The following is a 20,643-nucleotide window of genomic DNA, read 5'->3' as shown; positions in this document are numbered from 1 at the left end:
GATCTCTTCCTGTTTTCTGCTCAGTGTGGCATGGCATGTAGCTGTGGAGATTCATAGTCTGTCATTCAAAAATCAACCATGTGTTTTTTTTTTTAAATGCATAGAAAGTGAGACAGATCTCCGACAGATAACATCCAAATCATTCAATTAAATTAGCCCCCTTAAGAGCTAATATTGCAGTAAACCAAGTATACACATCATATCCTTGAAAGACAGTAATGTCCATATTTGGGCCTTTTTATTTTGAGCGAGCCTCAGCCACACAAATACAGAAGTGGGTGAGGCCTGAGAAAACACAGAGATAGATTCAGCAGAAATTGGAAATGACACAAAATAATGTTTCAACACACTGCTGTCCAAAACGCCAACTGGTGGTTAAAACGGCATAACAATTGTTTCTTAACTGTGATGTGTGGGAGAGTTTTGTCACACAGGGGAGGAGAAGATCATGACGGAGTCACCTCCATGTTTTTCAAAATGTGTCCTTTGTTTAACATGGTGATCTTATTGAGATGAAATATTATTTTCAAGGGAGACCAGTCACTGTGTGAGGTCAGTCGGTGTTCATAAATATTGGTATGTTTTGTCACGCAAGTGGTCATGGAGGGGTCAAGAGGGACTGCACTTTATTAAAGCAGAGGCATCTAACCTGGGTTGTGTTCATTAGCGCACACAAGGGAACATTTTTCAAAATGTTTGAACTGTTTTATGTTGTAGAAGTCAAGGTAATCCATCCCTGTTTCAGTCCGTTTTCTTCCATTTGGTGCCTAATGAACATGGACCTGGACCTAAAGAGCTTTAATATGTATTCAGGAAATCAAAGTGTAAACGTAACCACACTGCCAGAACTCGCATGTGTACACACTACACTTAGTACCTTCGAACGTAAAAGGGTTATTCGGCTGTCCCCATAGGAGAACCCTTTTGGGTTCAATGCAGAACCTTTTTCACAGAGGGCTCAGCATGAAACCCAAAAGGGTTATACCCAGAAGCAAAAAGGGTTATCCTTTGGGGAAAGCTGAAGAACCCTTTTCAGGAAACACTTTTTTCTTAAGAGTGTACAGAGTAAAATCAAAATAGATTTGTATACCCTCTGTGTGCATGGCCACTTATTTTCTGTGGTTTCTAAATGTCAAGTAAATGACATCATAATACATGAAGCTAGCTAGGGTGGGTAGATCCCTTGATAGTCGTTAAAGCAATGTTGTTTGTTTGTGTCACAGACAGAGAAAGTCTTGGGTTACAGCACTGGGCACAGCTGTTCTCGTTCGTTATTGTTTGGAGATGTTCTATTCTATTCTTAAAGAAATAATGTTCGGGCAGCACCAGTGGCATAATTGCAGGAATATTTCAAGGATGTTTACTAGAAGCAAACACAAAGCTATTGCACTTCTGTTTCTGTCTTTTGGAAAACAAAAAACATTAAACACTCACGAAAGGATGTCTGTTACATCCCGAGTGAGGGAGCCATGAATAAAGATTTTTTTCCCTAAAACGTATATTCAACATGAACACCAAAGGTAGTTTTATTCGATGTTTGACAACAGCCATCATTGGATAAGAAATATGCTATTTTGTTTCACGATTTACATTTCGTTATACACTCGCCACCACCCTCTTATCCTTAGGTCATTCATCTGGCCCATCTACCCACCCATCCTGTCTCAGGGACATCTCCATAGCTGAGGTCTCCAATGAGAAGTCACAGGGGTCAGGAGACGTTCAACATCTTGATCAGCTCTTTAATTAACTGGATGGTCTTCTCATCTACGGTTGAGAGACAAAAGAGAGTAAATAATTCCATGAGCCACTACACAGTGCTAAACCGTGCTAAACACAGAGGAAAATGTTTAATTTCATGAACACACACACACACACACACACACACACACACACACACACACACACACACACACACACACACACACACACACACACACAAAATACAGCATTTGAAATTAGAACATGAGAAAAGGATACAAGATTATTTATTTTTTAATGGAAGGGGAAAGACAGAGAAAGGGTAGAATATTACTTTCTAGATTCGTCCTTGGGTTCATCTTCTCCAGTCGTGAGTCTAAGAGCTTCCTCAGGTGCTTAAAGATCACTCCAATCCTCACTGGGGCCTGGGGGAGGGGACGGGGCAGGAGCCGAGATCAAACAGAGCCTTGCTTGCTACAGTATGCTCAACAACGACACGGGTCAGTTTCTTGGTCCCAGATTAAGCCTAGTATTGGACATAAGAGCACTTACAATGGAGATTCTCTATTGAACACTCATTTTCAGTTCAGAAGTAGGCTTCAACTGGGTCTGGGAAATTGGCTACAATAGTTTGATTTTCTTTATCTTTGTCTATCCTAATGTCTCTGCAGTATCAGTAACACAGCCCTCTAGTCACGCATGACACACACAGTATAATAATACACATTTAATACAGCTGGTCCAGAAATGAACTCTGACCTGGAAGTGGATCCATTCGACCAGAGATATGAGTCGTTCACAGTGCTGCACGTCGATGTCCCCTCTGAACAGTAGCATGGCGAATGGAGATATCAGGGTTGTGTCCCGCAGGTAGATCAGAGGAAGAGTCCAAATGGCATTAAAACATCAAGTCTTTTACATCCGATTAGGAAACACATTTAGTACTTCAATTTATTGGGGCCTCCCTCAGAGTAGTTAGAGGTTGCCCCTAACCACTGATACAGGGTCAGATTTTTCACTTCCTAAATGATTATGGATAGGATTGAGGGAGTTGGGTAATCTGATCCTAAATCATAAGGGCATCTTCTACCTCAGTGCCTCCCTGAGTAAGATGGAGACAGATACAAAAGGTATATTGATGGTCTATTAATAGATATACAGACAGATAAGGAAACAGCGAGAGTGAGAGCGATAGTGTTATCTCTATCCAACTGACCTTCTCCTGGAAGAGCAGGCAGCGGTTGAAGGAGGAGGGGTGGACGTGGGCCTTCCCCTGGGAGGTTTCCACAGAACAGGCCACCCGGGTCCAGCGTATCCACAGAGGGCGTGTAGAGGATCTGCCCCACACTACCACACAGCCCTCCCGTCACCACCACATTCAGTACACAGATCTGAGCCTTACCCAAAGGGGTGAGGGGAGCCTGAGGTTCCCGTTGGGTCAGACCGGTCCCGGGAAGCTGGTCCTCGACCGGACTTGGAGGAAGAAGAGAATGCGACGTGGTCCATCATCCTTATCAGCTCCTGTTTGATGTACTGACGGGGAGCAGATCCAGGTAAATGTCAGTGATGGAGTCAAGACTGGAGCCACCAAGATCCGAACCAAGACTAGACGCCATCTCTGGTAAATGTTCTCACTAGCCACTCTAAAGGTCAGATCACTACTTACACTGTATACCGTATCAGTTACAAAACATGCACAAGTTTGTGTGAGAGAGAATAGAGTAGAGTAGACATGCTGTTCGACCCCCCTCCCCACCGGCTGCTGCACGGAGAGACACTTTGAATGCCTGCCTATATAAAAGCCAATTGACATTAACTCCTGAGCTGTTGAACTGTCCTCTATAGCCACCACGGCTATTATTTGACCCTGCTGGTAATCTATGAATGTTTTAACGTCTTGAATAATGATCTGTCCTCAAATCTACACCCTGTACAGCCAGAAAAGGACTGGCCACCTTGGTTCCTCTCTAGGTTTCTTCCTAGATTCCTGCCTTTCAGGTAGTTTTTCCTCGCCTCTGCTGATGTAAAAAGGGGTTTATGAAATACATTTGATTGATTTGATATATTGATTGAGTCGAGTACCTTTATGGTGATTAAGGGCAGCGCGATTCAGGAAGTGTTTCCTGCAGTAGGTTGTCTCGGCTCGATATCTCTCACTGCGTATGTTCTTCCACCTGTTAGCAAGACAATTGTTTGGATAAAAGCGTCGGCTAAATGGCATATATTATATGTTATAAGGAACCAAGATGTTGGCTGAAAAGTTGGAAGGGCATAGAAACAATACACTCATTCAGTTAGACTACGTTACGATATTAGAGAAAACAGGGTCCTGTTCATTAGGCACAAAATGGAAGAAAACTGATTGACATGTAGAGGTACTGAGTGAACCTGTCGAGTAAGACACGCTTGTTTTCATCCGCCGTTGCAAAATGTTTTGCTACTGTGTGCCCTAATCAACATGTGCCTGCATTAGCTATCTCTGATTTTGGTCGTTCATACTGTTATTAAAAGAGCTACCTCTCCAAGTAAGCGTTGTAGATGGCCAGGTGATCAGTTGGTAACAGCCAGGGCTGCCTTAGCCAGGTTGGCCTAATCCTTCTGGTTCATGGGTGTGGCAAAGGGAGACTTCTCCGAGATGGCTGCCTCTATAGTCGCCTGGAATAAACAATTACATTCAGTATGGAGAATATACTGGAGACTACCCTATTCAAAGAGCAACTTTTAAACCCAGAGCTATACAGTTTTTACCAATGAGTTCCAACACACTTTCATATTTTTTTTAATAAATATCACAGTATTGCAGAGAAAGTAACAACATATACAGTGCCTTGCGAAAGTATTCGGCCCCCTTGAACTTTGCGACCTTTTGCCACATTTCAGGCTTCAAACATAAAGATATAAAACTGTATTTTTTGTGAAGAATCAACAACAAGTGGGACACAATCATGAAGTGGAACGACATTTATTGGATATTTCAAACTTTTTTAACAATTCAAAAACTGAAAAATTGGGCGTGCAAAATTATTAAGCCCCCTTAAGTTAATACTTTGTAGCGCCACCTTTTGCTGCGATTACAGCTGTAAGTCGCTTGGGGTATGTCTCTATCAGTTTTGCACATCGAGAGACTGACATTTTTTCCCATTCCTCCTTGCAAAACAGCTCAAGCTCAGTGAGGTTGGATGGAGAGCATTTGTGAACAGCAGTTTTCAGTTCTTTCCACAGATTCTCGATTGGATTCAGGTCTGGACTTTGACTTGGCCATTCTAACACCTGGATATGTTTATTTTTGAACCATTCCATTGTAGATTTTGCTTTATGTTTTGGATCATTGTCTTGTTGGAAGACAAATCTCCGTCCCAGTCTCAGGTCTTTTGCAGACTCCATCAGGTTTTCTTCCAGAATGGTCCTGTATTTGGCTCCATCCATCTTCCCATCAATTTTAACCATCTTCCCTGTCCCTGCTGAAGAAAAGCAGGCCCAAACCATGATGCTGCCACCACCATGTTTGACAGTGGGGATGGTGTGTTCAGGGTGATGAGCTGTGTTGCTTTTACGCCAAAAACATAACGTTTTGCATTGTTGCCAAAAAGTTCAATTTTGGTTTCATCTGACCAGAGCACCTTCTTCCACATGTTTGGTGTGTCTCCCAGGTGGCTTGTGGCAAACTTTAAACTACACTTTTTATGGATATCTTTAAGAAATGGCTTTCTTCTTGCCACTCTTCCATAAAGGCCAGATTTGTGCAATATACGACTGATTGTTGTCCTATGGACAGAGTCTCCCACCTCAGCTGTAGATCTCTGCAGTTCATCCAGAGTGATCATGGGCCTCTTGGCTGCATCTCTGATCAGTCTTCTCCTTGTATGAGCTGAAAATTTAGAGGGACGGCCAGGTCTTGGTAGATTTGCAGTGGTCTGATACTCCTTCCATTTCAATATTATCGCTTGCACAGTGCTCCTTGGGATGTTTAAAGCTTGGGAAATCTTTTTGTGTCCAAATCCGGCTTTAAACTTCTTCACAACAGTATATCGGACCTGCCTGGTGTGTTCCTTGTTCTTCATGATGCTCTCTGCGCTTTTAAAATCAAATCAAAATCAAATCAAATTTTATTTGTCACATACACATGGTTAGCAGATGTTAATGCGAGTGTAGCGAAATGCTTGTGCTTCTAGTTCCTACAATGCAGTAATAACAAGTAATCTAACTAACAATTCCAAAACTACTGTCTTGTACACAGTGTAAGGGGATAAAGAATATGTACATAAGGATATATGAATGAGTGATGGTACAGAGCAGCATAGGCAAGATACAGTAGATGGTATAAAGTACAGTATGTACAAATGAGATGAGTATGTAAACAAAGTGGCATAGTTTAAAGTGGCTAGTGATACATGTATTACATAAGGATACAGTCGATGATATAGAGTACAGTATATACAGCATATATAGCATATGAGATGAATAATGTAGGGTAAGTAACATTATATAAGGTAGCATTGTTTAAAGTGGCTAGTGATATATTTACATCATTTCCCATCAATTCCCATTATTAAAGTGGCTGGAGTTGAGTCAGTGTCAGTGTGTTGGCAGCAGCCACTCAGTGTTAGTGGTGGCTGTTTAACAGTCTGATGGCCTTGAGATAAAAGCTGTTTTTCAGTCTCTCAGTCCCAGCTTTGATGCACCTGTGCTGACCTCGCCTTCTGGATGATAGCGGGGTGAACAGGCAGTGGCTCGGGTGGTTGATGTCCTTGATGATCTTTATGGCCTTCCTGTGACATCGGGTGGTGTAGGTGTCCTGGAGGGCAGGTAGTTTGCCCCCGGTGATGCGTTGTGCAGACCTCACTACCCTCTGGAGAGCCTTACGGTTGAGGGCGGTGCAGTTGCCATACCAGGCGGTGATACAGCCCGCCAGGATGCTCTCGATTGTGCATCTGTAGAAGTTTGTGAGTGCTTTTGGTGACAAGCCGAATTTCTTCAGCCTCCTGAGGTTGAAGAGGCGCTGCTGCGCCTTCTTCGCGATGCTGTCTGTGTGAGTGGACCAATTCAGTTTGTCTGTGATGTGTATGCCGAGGAACTTAAAACTTGCTACCCTCTCCACTACTGTTCCATCGATGTGGATAGGGGGGTGTTCCCTCTGCTGTTTCCTGAAGTCCACAATCATCTCCTTAGTTTTGTTGACGTTGAGTGTGAGGTTATTTTCCTGACACCACACTCCGAGGGCCCTCACCTCCTCCCTGTAGGCCGTCTCGTCGTTGTTGGTAATCAAGCCTACCACTGTTGTGTCGTCCGCAAACTTGATGATTGAGTTGGAGGCGTGCGTGGCCACGCAGTCGTGGGTGAACAGGGAGTACAGGAGAGGGCTCAGAACGCACCCTTGTGGGGCCCCAGTGTTGAGGATCAGCGGGGAGGAGATGTTGTTGCCTACCCTCACCACCTGGGGGCGGCCCGTCAGGAAGTCCAGTACCCAGTTGCACAGGGCGGGGTCGAGACCCAGGGTCTCGAGCTTGATGACGAGCTTGGAGGGTACTATGGTGTTGAATGCCGAGCTGTAGTCGATGAACAGCATTCTCACATAGGTATTCCTCTTGTCCAGATGGGTTAGGGCAGTGTGCAGTGTGGTTGAGATTGCATCGTCTGTGGACCTATTTGGGCGGTAAGCAAATTGGAGTGGGTCTAGGGTGTCAGGTAGGGTGGAGGTGATATGGTCCTTGACTAGTCTCTCAAAGCACTTCATGATGACGGATGTGAGTGCTACGGGGCGGTAGTCGTTTAGCTCAGTTACCTTAGCTTTCTTGGGAACAGGAACAATGGTAGCCCTCTTGAAGCATGTGGGAACAGCAGACTGGTATAGGGATTGATTGAATATGTCCGTAAACACACCGGCCAGCTGGTCTGCGCATGCTCTGAGGGCGCAGCTGGGGATCCCGTCTGGGCCTGCAGCCTTGCGAGGGTTAACACGTTTAAATGTCTTACTCACCTCGGCTGCAGTGAAGGAGAGACCGCATGTTTTCGTTGCAGGCCGTGTCAGTGGCACTGTATTGTCCTCAAAGCGGGCAAAAAAAGTTATTTAGTCTGCCTGGGAGCAAGACATCCTGGTCCGTGACTGGGCTGGATTTCTTCCTGTAGTCCGTGATTGACTGTAGACCCTGCCACATGCCTCTTGTGTCTGAGCCGTTGAATTGAGATTCTACTTTGTCTCTGTACTGGCGCTTAGCTTGTTTGATAGCCTTGCGGAGGGAATAGCTGCACTGTTTGTATTCGGTCATGTTACCAGACACCTTGCCCTGATTAAAAGCAGTGGTTCGCGCTTTCAGTTTCACACGAATGCTGCCATCAATCCACGGTTTCTGGTTAGGGAATGTTTTAATCGTTGCTATGGGAACGACATCTTCAACGCACGTTCTAACGGACCTCTGAGACTATCACTGTGCAGGTGCATTTATACGGAGACTTGATTATTAGTCATTTAGGTCAACATTGGATCATTCAGAGATCCTCACTGAACTTCTGGAGAGAGTTTGCTGCACTGAAAGTAAAGGGGCTGAATAATTTTGCACGCCAAATTTTTCAGTTTTTGAATTGTTAAAAAAGTTTGAAATATCCAATAAATGTCATTCCACTTCATGATTGTGTCCCACTTGTTGTTGATTCTTCACAAAAAAATACAGTTTTATATATTTATGTTTGAAGCCTGAAATGTGGCAAAAGGTCGCAAAGTTCAAGGGGGCCGAATACTTTCGCAAGGCACTGTAACTGCTCATTTTGCAATTCAGACATAATTTATGCCACCGTTGATGGACATAACTTACAATTGGTTCCAGGCAGCCCAAGATGGTGCCGAAGATGAGCATCTTGTCATTTATGGGCAGGGTGGCAACCCAGAGGGCTGAGGGCATGACCCTCCAGTATGCACGCCCCAATCCCCTGGAACAGGCACACAGCGTTACTCACTGTCTGGGACTGGGGCGCATCCAGGGCTCTGCAGAGGAACTCCTATGGGGAGCCGTACTCACACTGCTGTAGAGGGGACAGAATCGGAAACAGAGGTCGTTTGGGGTGAGATCATGTGTTTAAGTGGTAAGACAGTCATTATTCTATACCCATGTGTAAGTAGTTATTTTGGAGTATGGGTCTGTGGTTACTTTGTGTGTTTTTTTTTATTGTTCGCCTCTGATTAAAAATAATTGTTACTGTACCACGATATGAAGTCACAGATCCTCCAGTGAACCCTCAGTATCTCTGGTATGGAGAAATCCATGAAGGCCAGAAACCTGTTAGAAGGAACATTCACAATCAGGTTGTTACTTGTGGAGGTGCTGACCTCAATAAGGCTGTAGAGGGTAACTTGTTATGTGGTTCACAGAGAGAACCTGACCTGGACTTGGGTTAGAGGCGGAAGCAGAACCCGTTCCGTACGTGTCCTGCCCTGTCTTGCCTCTGGAGGGTGCTGGCCTTGCTGACAAACGTCTCCACCAGGGAACTCATCTGACTGCTCTCATGGTACTTGTTTTCACACAACATCAGGTATGGTGACTCCAGTTTCCGCTATGTTTGTGGACAGCACAATCTAAAATAGAGACAGGGTAATGTGGGCAATTGTTGTTTCACTTTTGTCATTCACAGCAGTATCTCAGTTCATCACTGCACTAGAGAAATAAACCCCAGTACCTGCCAAACTCCAGCAGGGAGCACTGTAAACACAGCTGCCTGGTCCTTGGACGAGTGTCGAGCTACCAGTCTAAACCTGAGTAGGGAGACATAAACCAATCTGAGGTCAACATCAACCTCACTCTGAAAGGAGGGAAGAAGATGCAGCACCAGGTGAGATGGGGTACTATGACAGACAGGGGTGAGATTTCTGGGTATAAGGGGCCTTGTTATAGTACCTGCCGCATTGGGTCTCAGGGTCAGATAGGCAAGTAACTGATTTGTCTCTGAAAACACTATGGAAATGAGAGACAGGTAGCCTAACTGTTAAGAGTGTTGGGCTAGTAACCAATAGGTTGCTGGTTTGAATCCCTGAGCCAACTAGGTGAAAAATCTGTCAATGTGCCCTTGAGCAAGTTACTTAACCCTAATTGCTTCTATAATGTTGCTCTGAATAAAGAGCATCTGGTAAATGTAGAAATGCCTTGTTATTTCCTATACTCAATCATTGTGCTATCCTAGTCTACACTGCTGTAAATAATTCAGAACTGATCCATGACCTAGATCAGGAACCAATACGTAACTCATGGTGTTGTGTGTGTTCTTCAGGAGATCATAGTGAAAGTCTCAAGCTCTGGTGGGGCCTGGGTCCTGACCAAGACCACTTTAGCTATTATGGGGGATTTTCTGGTGCATGTGTTGTTTTGTCTCGTAGTGTTGAGTACAATCAATGTGGGCTTGGGAGGAGGCCATTGTGTGTGTGTGTGTCTGGGCCATTGTGGGCTTGATGGAGGCTGTTGTCTAGTCCTGTGGGTGTCCTTGGACATGCACCTGCATTATGAATGAATGTCTGTATTATTTTTTGGTATCATTGCTATGGTTACGCCACCAATATAATCCATGCCCTGAAGTATATGCCAAGAAGGGGAGGAGAAACCAAGTAAAGATGGTCGTAGACAGACTAGAAGTAAGATTAGGAAACAATAGTGGCAGAATACCAAAAGATGAGAATCATATACATAAAGAGGAGTGACTGTGTATGTTGTGTCAGACTGAAACTGTATATAAAGAGATCTCTGAGTCTGGGACCGGCAGTTGCTCCATGGACCAGCTCGGCTTATTACTTTGTAATAAAGTCTATTATTAAACTCACAAGCTCTGGTGTCTTAAGAGATATTTTTAAGAAGTATTTCCACGACACTGTCGGACCCACACCATGGCAAAAATGTATTGAACCCATTTTAGAATAAGGCTGTAACGTAACCAAATGTGGAAAAAGGGAAGGGGTCTCAATATCCTTGCGCTGTGATGCCCTTTTTGTGCAAAGCAATGATGACGGCACGTGTTTTCTTGCAGGTAACCGTGGTTCACAGAGGAAGAACAATGATTCCAAGCACCACCCTCCTTTTGAAGCTTCCGGTCTGTTATTCAAACTCTTTTTTTTTTTTACCCCCTTTTTTCTCCCCAATTTCGTGGTATCCAATTGTTAGTAGCTACTATCTTGTCTCATCGCTACAACTCCTGTACGGCCTCGGGAGAGACGAAGGTTGAAAGTCATGCGTCCTCCGATACACAACCCAACCAAGCCACACTGCTTCTTAAAACAGCGCGCATCCAACCTGGAAGCCAGCCGCACCAATGTGTCGGAGGAAACACCGTGCACCTGGCAACCTTGGTTAGCGTGCACTGCGCCCGGCTCGCCACAGGGGCTGCTGGTGCGCGATGAGACAAAGATATCCCTATCGGCCAAGCCCTCCCTAACCCGGACGACGCTATGCCAATTGTGCGTTGCCCCACAGACCTCCCGGTCGCGGCAGAGCCTGGGCGTGAACCCAGAGTCTCTGGCCACCCGGGAGGCCCCTTGTTATTCAAACTCAATCAGCATGACAGAGTGATCTCCAGCCTTGTCCTCGTCAACACTCACACCTGTGTTAACGAGAGAATCACTGACATGATGTCAGCTGGTCCTTTTGTGGCAGGGCTGAAATGCATAACATTCTGGAGTATTTGCAAATTGCCATCATACAAACTGAGGCAGCAGACTTTGTGAAAATTAATATTTGTGTCATTCTCAAATCTTCTGGCCATGACTGTAGATTGATGAGGGGGAAAAATGATTTAATCCATTTTAGGACAAGGCTGTAACGTAACAAAGTGTGGAAAAAGTCAAGGGGTGTGAATACTTTCCTAATACACTGTATGCGCTCGGTCTCTGGTTATGAATGCGGTGCTGACAAACAATCGTTGATAGATATTTATAGAGCTCCAGTCAGGATGACAATTGATTATGGGTGTATAGTTTATGGAACAAAAGCTGTACAAAATCCAGTATATAAAAAAAATCTGGTCTAAGGCACTGCATCTCAGTGCTAGAGGCGTCACTACAGACCCTGGTTGGATTCCAGGCTGTATCACAACCGGCTATGATTGGGAGTCCAATAGGGTGGCACACAATTTGCCCAGATTCGTCCGGGTTAGGGTTTGCCCGGGGTAGGCTGTCATTGTAAATAAGAATTTATTCTGAACTAACTTGCCTTGTTAATTAAAGGTTAAATAAAAAATATAAATAAGGATATGTATTGGTGTATTTAAATCAAAATCTGTATGTGCCTTACTAGTGGAGGTAGGTGAGATGCCTTTGGATATACGGTTTAAAACATTGTCATTAGCTTGTTGGGTTAGATTGAAAAGCTGTGAGGTTGAGCATCCCACGGCTACTGTTCTAGATGACTGTTGGGAATATACTAGTAGACAAGGCAGGGGTTTTGGTTGGACAGTTGCAAAGCTTGCTGATGAGAGTGGTTTGAGGGAGTTAGAGGTTGGCCCTTCTGTGTTGATAGGGGATGTTCCTCCATGGTTGCTCCCAGATCATGTTGTTTATCTAACCTTGATAGAGAAAATGAAATATTGGTTAGAAGTCAGTGATATAGGGAAACTGGTTGACAATTACATTGGTAGAAGTTTTTATGCTTTTTTTTAACCGCTTTTCACAGATGGATCCAAGGACCCAGATAGTGGGCGCACAGGAACAGGCATATACGTTCCTGAATTTGATGTGCGGATATGTAGAATACTAATAGATGAACTGTCAGTATACTCAGTTGAACTGTTGGCGATAATAGTTGCCCTCCAGTGGGCGGAGGATGTACAACCGGTTAGAATTATAGTATGCTCAGATTCTCTGTCTGTATTGAATAGTTTGTCATCTGGTAAATCTAATAGGAATTACCTTCTATTGGAGGTATTAATGTTATTATGGAGAATTGAGAGAATGGGTGTAGTAGTGAGATTCTTCTTTATCTTCACTTTCAGGCGTGGAAGGGAATGATATTGTAGATCAGTTAGCCAAAAGAGCTTTGAAACAAGATATGATTGATATTAATGTTCCACTGGGTAGAGGTGAGGCCAAATGTAAGATCAGAGCCATTTTGATAGATGTGCGGCAGAAGAGATGGGACTCCGAGCACAAGGGCCGGCATTCATATGCCCTCCAAAGAAATGTTGGTGGACAAAGATTCAAAGGTCAGATTAGGAAGGAAGAGGTGGTGTTTGCTCAATTGCGCTTAGGATATTGTACATTGAACTTGTCATTACATCTGGTTGGCAAGCATATGAATGGTTTGTGTATGGAGTGTATGGTCGATGAAACGTTGGAGCATATGTTGTTATATTGTTGTAAGTATGCTGAAGAGATGGAAAGATTGAAGTGTAGGGTCATTGAGGTTGAATGGGGTTGGGGGGGGGGGTTGGAAGGGATTTTGGGGATGGGGAAGGGTCTATTACAAGTTAGTAGGGCTGTTTTTTATTTTCTCAGAAGTACTGAGTTAGGTAGGAGGATTTAGAAATGTTGTAAACAGTGATTGACCACACACTCCAACACAGTAGGTGGCGGCATACACTTTTAACATTGGTTTGCGGACTGCAGTTATATAATAGAAGAAGAAGAAAACCAGATGCGCACATTGCGAGACTTTTGGGAAAGCTTGCGAAACAGACAAACAGATCAGACCTTGGTTTGAGAAGTCAATGAGAGAAGCACAAATTGTTCCTGAGTTGTTCATTTTCTCGAAATCTAAAGGTACAACCTAGATATAAGCCAATGTATTAAATAGCTGAACATGTTATTACTCAAATCTTACGAGAGTGACAAACTGACACGTTTTCATTATCGTCAAAAACAACATTATATCGAAGGAGTGCCTTTAATGCGACAGTTTGCACATGCGCAGCTCGGCGTGAGACACCCGATGACCGACAAGTGTGAAAGGGAATTTTGGTTGGAGAAGCAGTTTTATCCTATCCTCATACTGTACTGTCTTTGATAATGATGTGGCTAGTTTTATGAATAGTAAAACAAGTCAAAAATATTTTTCCCGTGTTATGACTTGATCGTTTCCGGATGCTGTACAGGAAGTGATATTGCTGTGCATTTGCATTGTGGGATTTGTGTGCTTTTCTCTTGCAATCATGGCGGATGCCTTTGGTGACGATTTGTTCAGCGTGTTTGATGAAGAACAAACAACTTCGACTAAAAAGAAACTAGCGGTACCTGAAAAGGGGTATGTATGCTTTGGGGTTTAATTCAGTTAGGGAGATGTTTCGTTCAAGTAGTGACATAGACAACTATCAAATGAGAACACGCGCAGGGGGCATCAGGGCTAACGTTAGACCTCAATGTTAATGCTACAGTATCTAGCTAGCTACAGCACATTGCCCACGTTTACACCGGCATTGTGTTTGTTTCATCCCAGACCCTTGGTAGTTAGATTGTTGTGTGTTTACTACCTAGCTAATGAGAATAAGCTCTCAACATTTTATTTGTTGAAAATGTGAACTATGTTAGTTATGTAGGATGCAGTCCAGTGTGTCAACTTTTATTTTATCTGGCCCTCCATACTCTCCATAGTCATGTGTAGTGATTAGCTATTTGAATATATTTTTAAGTGGTGGTATTGTCCTGGATTTCATATCTGATTATTTTGTTTGGCTGGTCTATGTTCCTTAGCTAGATAACATTTAAGTTTAAATATTCAAATATCAGCCAGAAATTGCTGAGGAATAATACCTACCAACATATGGGGCTGCAGAAAGTCTACTTGTTTCTGTCTTAAAGTAACATTGCTGTAAAATATTCCCTTCCGTTAGGAAATCGACCAGTAAAAATGTCAAAGGAGGAAAGGCTGAGTTCTATGCAGCCAAGAGTAAGCGGGAAGCAGACAACAACGGGACAGATGAGGTGGTGTTTGGGAAGAGGTCCAAGCTGGAGACTCTTTCTACAGAGGAGATCAAGTAAGATTGACTTTGAACAAGGCTAGATTTTTGGGCTGGGGTGGTCTTAGCCCAATATTGGATGTGCCCAATATTGGACTAATGGAGCCTATCTTTACTCCTTAGTCCAATGACCTTACTTGTTCTGTTTAAATGGTACAGTTCTTGAAATATAAATACCTTTCATATCACATAAAAAATAATTTCACAAATGCAAAATACGCACTTACTGTAACCTGATCAAATAACATTTTATTGATCACATACACATTTCTAGCAGATGTTATTGCGGGTGTAGCGAAATGCTTGTGTTCATTGCTCCAACAGCGGAGTAGTATCTAACAATTCAATGGTTTTAACAGTTGCAACCGACAGTATTTTTTGGGTGACAACACGCTTTGTGGTGTACGTACACATGGTGCACATGGTTAGCACACATGGTCACGTACACATGGTTAGCAGATGTTAATGCGAGTGTAGCAAAATGCTTGTACTTCTAGTTCCGACAGTGCAGTAATATCTAACAAGTAATATAACAAATTCACAATGACTACCTTATACACACATTGTAAGGGGATGGAATAAGAATATGTACATATACATATATGGATGTGCGATGGCCGTGCGGCATAGGCAAGATGCAATAGATGGTATAAAATACAGTATATACATATCCTACATTACTCATCTCATATGTAATCACTATTAAAGTGGCATTATTTAAAGTGACTAGTGATAACTTTATTGAATCCATTTATTAAAGTGGCCAGTGATTTGGGTCTGTATGTTGGCAGCAGCCTCTATGTTAGTGATGAAGCTAGATGAAGATAGGAGCTGTTTTTGTCTCTCGATCCCAGCTTTGATGCACCTGTACTGACCTCGCCTTCTGGATGATAGTGGGGTGAACAGGCAGTGGCTCGTGTGGTGGTTGTCCTTGATGATCTTTTTGGCCTTCCTGTGACATCAAGTGCTGTACGTGTCCTGGAGGGCAGGTAGTTTGCCCCCGGTGATGTGTTGCGCAGACCGCACTACCCTCTTGAGAGCCTTGCGGTTGAAGGCAGTGCCGTTGCTGTACCAGGCCGTGATACACTCCGACAAGATGCTCTCGATTGTGCATCTAAAAGTTTGTGAGGGTTTTAGGTGACAAGCCAAATTTCTTCAGCCTCCTGAGGTTGAAGAGACACTGTTGCGCCTTATTCACCACACTATCTGTGTGGGTGGACTATTTCAGTTTGTCCGTGATGTGTACGCTACGGAATTTAACACCCTCTCCACTACTGTCCCGTCGATGTGGATAGGGGGTGCACCCTCTGCTGTTTCCTGAAGTCCACGATCATCTCTTTTGTTGACGTTGAGTGAGAGGTTGTTTTCCTGACACCACACTCCGAGGGCCCTCACCTCCTCCCTGTAGGCTGTCTCGACGTTGTTGGTAATCAAGCCTACCACTGTAGTGTTGTCTGCAACCTTGATGATTGAGTTGGAGGCATGCATGGCCACGCAGTCATAGGTGAACAGGGAGTACAGGAGAGGACTGAGAACGCACCCTTGTGGGGCCCCAGTGTTGAGGATCAGCGGGGTGGAGATGTTGTTTCCTACCTTCACCACCTGGGGGCGGCCCGTCAATGTCCAAGACCCAATTGCAAAGGGTGGGGTTTAGACCCACGGTCTCAAGCTTAATGATGAGCTTGGAGGGTACTATGGTGTTGAATGCTGAGCTGTAGTCAATGAACAGAATTCTTGCGTAGGTATTCCTCTTGTCCAGATGGGAAAGTGCAGTGTGATGGCGATTGTGGTAAGCAAATTGGAGTGGATCTAGGGTATCAGGTAAGGTGGAGGTGATATGATCCTTGGCTAGTCTCTCAAAGCACTTCATGATGACAGAAGTGAGTGCTACGGGGAATTAGTCATTTAGTTAAGTTACCTTTGCTTTCTTGGGAATGGGAACAATGGTGGCCATCTTGAAGAATTTGGGGACAGCAGACTGGGATAGGGAGAGATTGAATATGTCCGTAAACACACCAGCCAGCTGGTTTGCGCATGCTCTGAGGACGCGGCTAGGGATGCCGTCTGTGCCGGTAGCCTAGCGAGGGTTAAAACACTTAAATGTCTTACTCACGTCGGCCACGGAGAAGGAGAGCCCACAGTATTTGGTATCAGGCTGTGTCATTGGCACTGTATTGTCCTCAAAGTGCACAAAGAAGTTGTTTAATTTGTCTGGGGCCTGGTTTTCTTTTTGTAATCTGTGATTGTCTGTAGACCCTGCCACATACTTCTCGTGTTTAAGATGTTGAAATGCGACTCTACTTTGTCTCTACTGACACTTTGCTTGTTTGATTGCCTTGCGGAGGGAATAGCTACACTGTTTGTATTCGGTCATGTTTCCAGTCCTCAGGCCATGATTTAATGCGGTGGTTCGCACTTTCAGTTTTGCTTGAATGCTGCCATCAATCCACGGTTTCTGGTTAGGGAAGGTTTTAATAGTCACCGTGGATAAAAAATCTCCAATGCACTTCCTAATAAACACAGAGTCAGCGTATATGTCAATGTTAAGATCCCAAGGTTACAATAAATGCAGCCTCAGGATATATGGTTTCCAGTTTAAGTAGTCCAGTTAAGTTATTTTAGGGCCGTCGTGGTATCTGTTGGGGGGGGGGGTTGAATACACGGCTGTGACTATAATCGAAGAGAGATAATGCGGTCGGCATTTGATTGGTAGGAATTCTAGGTCAGGTGAACAAAAGGACTTGAGTTCCTGTATGCCGTTATGATTTCACCATGAGCCGTTAATCAATTCTGTTTACACAGGTGTTTGGACACATAGCTAATTAGCAAATGTAGTCTACTCTATCTTTTGTCTGTTTTCTGTAAAATAGTGCTGTGACATGGAAACCCCAACCCTACCAATGTGTGTTAATTTAACCTTTTTTTTCTTCTCAATAAGATAAGCCCCTTACGCTTCCAAAACCTTATCGCAAGCGATGCTTGTTAACAAACCCCACCCCCCCTACAGAAGACGCCTTCGTCCGTCCATTGATCTTATGTGTAATGGAACGGAGTCATGATCAATGGCTACCTCCGGATTAGATATAGCTACCCCTGCAGCACGGGTTATAATCCAGCCCACTGCTATTTCTGCACACTCGCTATCTTTCATCTCTACCGACTGCCGCACACCTTAGGAAAAAATAACAATATGGCGAGGCAAGATTAGTGTTATGGTGTGGTGTTATTGTCTTGTTATAGACACAATTAGCTTCATGACTATGATCTGCAAAGAAATGTGAATTATTATCATGGTTGGTTAATGGATTGAATACTGATGAATGTGACACTTGCTTTTTCAGTCTTGCCGACTGCATGCCCAAGGTGAGGGTGGAGCCAGTTGAGACAGTGGAAGGATGCAACCACGAGGTAAGAGCGCTCACAGGACTTTTGAAATACGAATTTAATGACTTCATTTAAAAAATGTATTTATGCAACCTAGGTAGGCCTATATTTCAATATTACAACTTGGTTCCCTTTACTGAAAATCTGCTTTCTTTACCTTGACAGGTGGCCCTACCAGCCAATGAGGAGTACAAACAGCTTAAGCCTCGTGTGGGGAAAGCAGCCAAGGTACTGTAACGGTACATCAGTCCACTGATTGGATTGGGATACTTTGAGAGCGCAGTCTGAAACTTGTGGCCTTTGACATTGCCTTGTCAAATGACTCCAGTCCACCCATCTGTGTTCCTGCTAACATCCAACTGATCTCTTTTTGCAGGAGTACCCCTTCGTTCTGGATCCCTTCCAACGTGAGGCCATTCTGTGTATCGATAACAACCAGTCAGTGCTTGTGTCTGCCCACACCTCTGCAGGAAAGACTGTCTGTGCAGAGTGAGTTTGATATGCTGATACCCTTTCAGGTTTAACACTACTGAGTTTGGCCGAACTACGCCGAGCTGTAATGTACTGTGCAGCACAGTATGTATCGGGTTAGCAAGATGGTGGGAAAAGAGTACGAGTGTGTTCAGATGTTTTGCGCGTTTGATGAGTGAAATACTGGATTGTTTTCAACTGAGTATTTAAGAACATTTTCCCATCCAAAACTGTATTTTCAGTATGAACTTAAACAACTAAAACAAGATATTAAGTATGAATTTTTGTAAGATCATCTTTGAGAATTGGCACTCACTAAATACAATTTTAAAGTCGGGGAGAATCAAAATTATGCATTCAGGAGTATTTTTTTGTCATGGCCCCGCAATTATTTTGTTCTAATCTTCCGCTTATAATAGCATAAGCAATTGCAAAATGTGTAGAATTTCAGGAAATTAGCCTTAAAACAGCAAAATTGTCCCCGCATCCAACGGGAGGACCTCTAAAATCTTAGGTTGGTGAATGCGCCATTGGCTTTGCCCCCACCAGAAAAAGCCTCTTACTCACTTTCCCGCCCTCTCCCTTCCTCATCCAGGTATGCCATAGCTCTAGCTCTGAGGGAGAAGCAGAGGGTCATCTTCACCAGCCCCATCAAAGCCCTGAGTAACCAGAAGTACAGAGAGATGTACGAAGAGTTCCAGGATGTTGGCCTGATGACCGGTGATGTCACCATCAACCCCACCGCCTCCTGCCTCATCATGACTACCGAAGTATTATACATTATAATTACATTATTCTCGCCAACAATCTCCACTGTGTCTTTAGGCTGAGCTAGAATATGACTAAGTTGTACTTACATTTTTCTCTAGTGTTACTAGTCTGTCTAGTTTGAAAATGATTGATTATGTTGACATTTCATTTGTTTCTGTGTTTCAGATCCTGAGGAGCATGTTGTACCGAGGGTCAGAGGTCATGAGAGAGGTGGCCTGGGTCATCTTTGATGAGATCCATTACATGAGAGATGCCGAGCGTGGCGTGGTGTGGGAGGAGACCATCATCCTGCTTCCTGACAACGTCCACTATGTCTTCCTGTCTGCCACCATCCCAAACGCCAAGCAGTTCGCTGAATGGATCTGCCACCTCCACAGACAGGTAAAGAAAAAATAAATGTATTTACTTTTATTGATGTGTGTAGGCTACCACGGAGCGACCATAACCCAACAACTAGAGACCTCGTCAAGGGGTTTGAATCGCTTGGGCCAAGGTGTCGGGGTGACCGTTAAAAGGTCCAAAGGTTCGTCAAGACCTGGTTGGGACTACCCTACAAGGCATTTCCCTTACCCCTGCCCTGTCTAGTGATCAGCTGCTGTCCCCTTGGCTGTCCAGTCTCCTTCCATTGCCAGATAAACCTCAGTCTGCAGAAAGGCAGGGCTTCTCCTTTCCGAAGGCTGAGAAAACACAGCCCAAAATATCCCTTGTCTGCTTACTTGTGTATCAAGCATCAGGTGCTCATACAATTGACTTGTTCTTGTCTCTTGTAAGCGTGTTTGTGTTAACTGTATAGACATGCATCAGGCGTAATTGTTTTAACGGAATGGTTTAAATGAATTTCAGGGATTGTCGTTAGGTGCTCATGTTGTTGACTTCCGCCTGTCCCCATGCAGCCCTGTCACGTGGTGTACACTGAATTCCGGCCCACCCCCCTGCAGCACTACATCTTCCCAGCAGGTGGCGACGGACTTCACCTTGTGGTGGATGAGAACGTAAGGAAACGCACACAGCTCAAGGTTTCCTCGGTCTTGACTAGGACAATAATACATGACATTCTGCATTTACTACACACACACACACACACACACACAGAGAGATAATGCACAGCCTGTCAGTGGAAATATACTTAATTCGGTTCCTTGTACAATAATTGAATAGATGTAGCCATAAAGATAATCTAGTGCTTTGTTGAGCAGGGCTGTGTTTCCCAAAAGCATCATAGCACTAAGATAATCTTTAGTCAATTTAGTTTCAGTAGAATTTAAATCATCTTAGTGCTACCATGCTTATTGGAAACTCAGCCCAGAATGCCTTTCTGTGCCGGCAAACAAACAGAACTCCTCTCACTTCATTATTTAGGTTTGGTGTACAATGTCGGTCAGTGACTAAACATGCTGT

General features: G+C 43.9%; 1 protein-coding gene, 1 non-coding gene and 1 pseudogene across 3 annotated transcripts in view; 2 read left to right on the top strand and 1 right to left on the bottom strand.

Moving 5' to 3' along the window:
* Window positions 1–1,711: 1,711 nt before the first annotated feature.
* On the bottom strand, window positions 1,712–9,596 carry LOC139409696 (ATP-dependent RNA helicase DHX29-like; annotated as a pseudogene).
* A 3,710-nt stretch (window positions 9,597–13,306) lies between these two features.
* LOC139408889 (exosome RNA helicase MTR4-like) overlaps window positions 13,307–20,643 on the top strand; it is a 48,752-nt gene continuing 41,415 nt past the window's right edge. Inside the window, exons 1-9 of one of the 2 annotated variants that reach the window (XM_071153319.1) lie at window positions 13,336–13,426; window positions 13,759–13,907; window positions 14,494–14,637; window positions 17,961–18,027; window positions 18,169–18,231; window positions 18,380–18,492; window positions 19,070–19,244; window positions 19,411–19,626; window positions 20,139–20,237. In XM_071153319.1, coding sequence (XP_071009420.1) covers window positions 13,816–13,907; window positions 14,494–14,637; window positions 17,961–18,027; window positions 18,169–18,231; window positions 18,380–18,492; window positions 19,070–19,244; window positions 19,411–19,626; window positions 20,139–20,237 — 969 coding nt within the window. In that variant the 5' untranslated portion in view covers window positions 13,336–13,426; window positions 13,759–13,815. Of the gene's footprint in view, window positions 13,908–14,493; window positions 14,638–17,960; window positions 18,028–18,168; window positions 18,232–18,379; window positions 18,493–19,069; window positions 19,245–19,410; window positions 19,627–20,138; window positions 20,238–20,643 lie in introns of both variants that reach the window. The other variant, XM_071153318.1, reaches the window with a different exon arrangement.
* Window positions 19,818–19,934, top strand: LOC139410337 (small nucleolar RNA SNORA35). The gene has a single exon (XR_011634499.1). It is a non-coding gene; the product is annotated as a small nucleolar RNA SNORA35 (small nucleolar RNA).

Source organism: Oncorhynchus clarkii, chromosome 5 (genome assembly GCF_045791955.1).
Source record: "Oncorhynchus clarkii lewisi isolate Uvic-CL-2024 chromosome 5, UVic_Ocla_1.0, whole genome shotgun sequence".
NCBI classification, from domain to species: Eukaryota; Metazoa; Chordata; class Actinopteri; order Salmoniformes; family Salmonidae; genus Oncorhynchus; species Oncorhynchus clarkii.
This window is presented reverse-complemented; position numbering and strand designations above follow the sequence as displayed.